Raw genomic sequence first — 6,000 nt, 5'->3', positions numbered from 1 at the left:
TTAAATATGTTTCAGTAGTCTAAAGGTTATTAGCTCTAGTGTTTAAAGCAAAATGGAAAAGAATGACCATTTCTCAGCTTGTTCTGTTTGACCGTAGTTATGAGTTGCTAAGAAATTCAAACCATTGACAGTCAGTGGCCTGAGAGAAATCATTGTCAAAACGTGCGGTGCTGGATAGGTGCAGCCAGTCAGGCAGCATCCGAGCAGCAGGAGACTCGATATTTCGAGCATAAGCTCTTCATCAGGAATGAAGAAGAACTTATGCTCGAAATGTTGACTCTCCCACTCCTCGGATACTGCCTGACTAGCTGTGCTTTTCCAGAACCATATTTTTTGACTCTGATCTCCAGCACCTGCAGTCCTCACTTTCACCTGAGAGAAATCATTGTTGTCTTACACTATTCCAATCTGGTCCATTTTTGTTCACAATCCTGAGCTGAAACAACTGCAAAAGTTACATTGATAAAGATCTCCAATGTGTCAAGAGAAGTTTATTGTATTAATCTTAGCCAAAAGCAAATAAAATTACAATATCAAAATTAATCATTTAATCATATTCACTCTTCTTACTCCTAATTCTCTGCTTCCCCATTGTCTAATTGGATTATTTTATTGATTAAACATTATTTATATTGAAGTTGGAGCTATCAAAATGCTGCTTTCTTTTGTTAGTTTTGTTTTTCCTAAGGGTGAATTAGCAGAGGCCAGTACTACAGAGACACAGTTAGCACCAGGTGGTCACTGTGCCTGCCACATCACTGCTGTGGTTAACTACTTGCATCAAAGAAGAGGACCAATGAAAGGACTTATTTCTGAATCAATTCAATTCAAATCCGGGGTTCATGATATTCATGCAGCCCAACTCCCAACACTTGTCTGCCTTGCTCAGGACTCCTGAGTTGAAAAATGTGGTGCTGGAAAAACACAAAAGCCAGGCAGCATCCGAGGAGCAGGAGAATCGACGTTTAGGGCATAAACCTTTTTTCAGGAATCTGAAGGATTCCTGAAGAAGGGCTTATGCCCGAAACGTCGATTCTCCTGCTCCTCGGATGCTGCCTGGCCTGCTGTGTTTTTCCAGCACCACATTTTTCAACTCTGGTACTCCAGCATCTGCAGTCCTCACTTTCTCCTAGTTGCTCAGGACTCCTCACAGCCCCTCTCCGACTCACTGCCCTGTTCTGTCACCATTTACCATACCCTTTGAGTGTGAGGGAGTTTGCAAGGGTTGGGAATGGGACAGAAAGGGATGCAATGAGTGGAATACCAAGTGGACCAGTGACTGGAATTTGGTGACTAGAACAACAAGTTCTAGTCACCATACAACATTTGCACCATACAAATGCCAGGTAATGACCATCTCCAGTAAGGGTCAACCTAACCACCGGCTCTTAACATTCAATGGTGTTACCATCACTGAAACTCCCACTATCAATATCATTGGGGTTGTCATTGACCAGAAACTCACCTGGACATATCACATAAATGCAGTGGCTGCAAGAAGTAGATCACCTCCTGAGTCCCCAGAGACTGTCCACCATCTGCAAGGCACAAGTCAGGAGTGTGATGGAATACTCCCCACTTGCCTGGATGGGTGCAGCTACAACAACATTCAAGGAGCTTCACTCCATCCAGGACAAAGCATCCTGCTTGATCCACAAAAATCCACTCTCTCCACCACTGATGCTATCTGCAAGATGCACTGCAGAAATTCACGAAAGATGCTTTGGTAGCATCTTCCAAATCCATGACCACTATCATCTAAAAGGACAATGGCAGCAGACAATATGGGAACACAATCACCTGCAAGAGAGAGCAGTGATGGCCGAGTGGTATTATCACTGGACTGTTAATCTCCACACCCAGGTAATGCTCTAGGGACCTGGGGTTGAATCCTGCCATGGCAGATGGTGGAATTTGAATTCAATTAAAAAAATCTGGAATTAAGAGTCTAATAAGACCATGAATTCATTGTCAATTGTCAGGAAAAACCCCATCTGGTTCACTAATGTCCTTTAGGGAAGGAAACTGCCATCCTTACCTGTGACTACATTTGACTACAGACACAGCAATGTGGTTGATGCTTAACTGCCCTCTGGGCATTTAGGGATGGGCAATAAATGGTGCTCCAGCCAGCAACACCCTCATCCCGTGAATGAATAATAATAAAGTCACTAACCATCCAGACTTGGAAATATATCATCATTCCTTCACTGTCGCTGGGTAAAAATCCTAGAATTCCCTATATAAAAGCAAATTACTGCGGATGCTGGAATCTGAAACCAAAAGAGAAAATGCTGGAAAATCTCAGCAGGTCTGGCAGCATCTAAAAGAAGAGAAAAGAGCGGACATTTTGAGTTTAATTGCCCTTTGTCAAAGCTTTGACAAAGCGTCAGTTAGACTTGAAACGTCAGCTCTTTTCTCTACTTACAGATGCTGCCAGACCTGCTGAGATTTTCCAGCATTTTCTCTTTTGGTCCTAGAATTCCCTCCCTTGTGGCATTGTGGGTCTACCTATAGTGCATGGACAGATGAAGGAGCAGCGTTATTAAAGCTAATGCTTCCAAATAAACATGTTGGACTATAACCTGGTGTTGTGTGATTTTTTTAAGTAGTTCAAGAAGGCAGCTCACCACCTTCTGAAGAACTAGAGACTAATAATAAATGCTAGTCAGCCAGCAATGCTCACGCGTCACAGTGAATCAAATAAAATGTGTGATGCCCGAAGGTACAGCATCAGTTGGTCCTGCACATGTGCCTGTGAATGGGTTGGAGATTAATTCTGGTTCCAGGCACACATCAATTACTTCAGTATGCAGACTTCCTGTCTTAGTCTGGTGGCAGGAGATGTGGTGATTTCAATGATTAGTCACTGCAGTGTAAACCATATACATTTCAACAACTCACCTAGTCTCCTTCAACATCTTCCAAGCCCCTAACCTTTATCATTTAGAATGATAAATATCCTCTCGATCCACCATCGATGCTCAGTAGCAGCAGTGTGCACCAACCACAAGATGCATTTCAGAAATTCACCAAGGTTCCTTAAACAACGCCTTCTAAACCCACAATCTCCACCATATAAAAGGACAAGGGCAGCAGATACATGGAAACAACATGCACTGCAGGTTCTTCCAATCCGCTCACCATCCTGACTTGGAAGTATATATGTTCCTCCAGTATGACTGGGTCAAAATCCTGGAACTCTGTTCTTAACAACACTATGGTAGTTCCTGAATGCATTCACTAGCTCAAGAAGATAGTTCACCACCACTTTCTTAGGGGCAATTTTCCTAAATACATTAGGGTACATTTAACTTTGAAAACTATCTAACGAGCTGCCACTGGTGAAGTTAATGGAAGAATTGGGCTGCCCACACTATCATCAGTGTTAAAATTCCTCTCAGCCTGAAGTTACTTTGCATGATCAGTGTTTTAAGACTAAATTTGATTGTGTGCTGTTTATCTCCACTGCAGTATTTTAGCAAAGGTATGAAAGGAATCTCAGATGAATGTGTTAGGCTGTCATGGATTAGTATCAAAAGAAATCAGTAAAGAGTCATGGGGGTAACATTAACCAATAACCCCAGGGGAAATGTAACAGGATTAGGCTGGCCACCTTCAACACCTTACCAGTTTTAACTCTTCACTTATATTGGACAACTTGATCATGCCAGTTAACCACCATGTGACCTCAGCTAAAATTCTTTAAAGCCAATTATTTACTTTCTTTATTTTTCCCAAACTTCCATCCATTTGTATCAGGAAAATTATAAAAATCCATGAGTTAACCTGTAGAAAAACAATTTTAATGGCAATTTTTATAATTAATCCAAAGTGTACACTTTAAAATTGGCATGAGTCCACTCAGGTTAAACTGTACCATTGTTTTATTCAACAAACCCAAGGAGATGAATACTGAAGGGACATGAATCACCCTGTACTCTTTTGTTAAACCATTCATGACATTAAAAGCTTACAGTAAAGAAACATTTTTGTCGAACACATATAACTAAGTCACAAATTTGAAATACTGCTTTAATTATCAGAACAATTCGATAAAACCAACCCAATGATATCAACCCTCTCAACAATGCAGACTGACAGTGAGGGTCAATACAGAACGCCCCAGCCTGGACCAATGCACTTACAAAATGAGGGATGTCTTCAAAAGAACCATAAGGCAAAAGTTAGTGTAAACCTTAGGCCATTTATTAATAATTTAATGATTTCTAAATTTGCAAAGAACATTGTTAAGAAAAAAGATTGAGAATTCAGCTATACTGAGGCAAAACATTTAAACACTGTTTGGGTTGTAGCACAACATATTCAGCTGCAGGTTTTCATCCCAATGCCTTAACAGAACAAATAGCTGTCTGGCTGAAGCTTTTACAGTGGCCAGTTCACGACCCTCTGGTATAACCTGTGTATCCAGCCACATACTGGCTTTTGCAGCCACCAGCTCCCACTCAATGAAATAAGCAGCAGAGCTGTGCTCCAACCAGGCTAAGGCAACAGCTGTGGACCAGACTGTTCCCTCTGGATCCGTGAACTGTTGAAGTTCACTGGAAGTTGTTGAGAATGAAATATTACTGCTGTCTGTTTCAGACCCTCTGCCACTGTCAGTCTGCAGAGCACTAGATGCCTCAGGATTTCCTGGAGATGAGAATCGCCGCACAATTACAGCTGGAGGGAGAAGATCGGGACTGCCACTCATAACCTTGGATTGGATTTCAACTAAACTGCTTGAAAAGTGACGCGGTCCTAACTGTTCTAAACCACCTCGGCATTCTTCCAATCCCAAATAATTCAATGCTGCCATTTTCCCAGTTTCTTTCTGACGGGGGGGGAAGGTTTCTCTGTTTCCATTCTCTTCATCACGCTGCACTGCTCTTTTGTCTTGGAAAGTACTGCAATGACCACGAGAGCCGGGACTGGCGTTTGATCGATGACATGTAAAGGGTGAGGTCCATTTCAGCTGCTCCATGGGAATATTAATGGCTTCACAAAAAGCCAGATTAAGCAAGAAAGCTCCCGATGCCAACTGCAAATTAATCTGAAGAATGCAATGATATCACTATGTCATTATAATATTTACTGCACTCGAGACGGACAATTTCATTCAATTCATAACAGTATGAGAGCTTAAATTGAGAGAAAATCAAAAGTTCCTTAATTTTAAGTGTTAATTATATACATTGAATCTACAATTAGTTGTTCAGAGTTTGGAAACGTTATTGAAAATAGGTTATTTGGAAATGAGTTAATTTTGACTTTTCTATTTGCACTGAATGAAAAAGCAAAAGCTCTAATCCAAGTTACTACTTAACGCTATTCTGGAGGATTTATCACTTTTAAACAGTTAGCACCTGTGAAATAAAATAAAAACATTTTTTCAACAGTAGAAATAGTGAAAGAGAATGTTGCTACTGACCAGTGGTAGGTAGTCATTGTTCTCAGTCTCTGGCTCACAGGCAGACTCGCTCATCTTACTGACTGATCTGCACAGAAACCCTTTTGCAGCTTGAGTCAACATTCGGGTTTTACCAAGGTTCAACCTTCAATAAAATATTTTTTAAAATCTTCAAAATTCCACTACTCACTGGCTGGGAGATTATTAATGACACCATCTAGATTATAAGCAATTTCTCCTTGAATTATTTCTTGCAAATATTTGTAAATTAATTTGCTTTTACACAGTATATTGCACCAATCTTTAAGTATTGTTATTGGACCAAATAGTATGTTTGAAACAACTGATCATAAGATACTTTTGAACTTTTCTATTATGTGAGTGTTGCAATTTTTTTAAAAGTTGAATATTTTTTCTTAACAATTGCTCATTTGTGGATCTTTAATGAAATAAAATCAAGCATTTAAAAGTGATTGTAGTGATTAGAACAAGGTCAGCCAGGTGGATCTCATAGGATATGAGTTCCTTAATTGGGGCTGTTAATCTGGTCTAATCAGGGAGCCCTGGCTGACAGATATAAACAGGAGTGT

General features: G+C 40.4%; 1 protein-coding gene across 3 annotated transcripts in view; it reads right to left on the bottom strand.

The window, feature by feature from the left end:
• Positions 1-2,477: 2,477 nt before the first annotated feature.
• Positions 2,478-6,000, bottom strand: part of vwa5b1 (von Willebrand factor A domain containing 5B1) — a 217,026-nt gene continuing 213,503 nt past the window's right edge. For all 3 annotated transcript variants that reach the window (XM_087980186.1, XM_087980187.1, XM_087980185.1), the window contains exons 21-22: positions 5,432-5,555; positions 2,478-5,053 (exon numbers count right to left, since the gene is read on the bottom strand). In XM_087980186.1, coding sequence (XP_087836312.1) covers positions 4,295-5,053; positions 5,432-5,555 — 883 coding nt within the window. In that variant the 3' untranslated portion in view covers positions 2,478-4,294. The remainder of the gene's footprint in view (positions 5,054-5,431; positions 5,556-6,000) is intronic.

The sequence above is a fragment of the Chiloscyllium plagiosum genome, unplaced genomic scaffold (genome assembly GCF_037043375.1).
Source record: "Chiloscyllium plagiosum isolate Xiang-an unplaced genomic scaffold, Cpla_swu_hap1 HiC_scaffold_37, whole genome shotgun sequence".
NCBI classification, from domain to species: Eukaryota; Metazoa; Chordata; class Chondrichthyes; order Orectolobiformes; family Hemiscylliidae; genus Chiloscyllium; species Chiloscyllium plagiosum.
The sequence above is the reverse complement of the archived record's forward strand: the minus strand, read 5'-3'. Positions and strand labels throughout refer to the sequence as shown.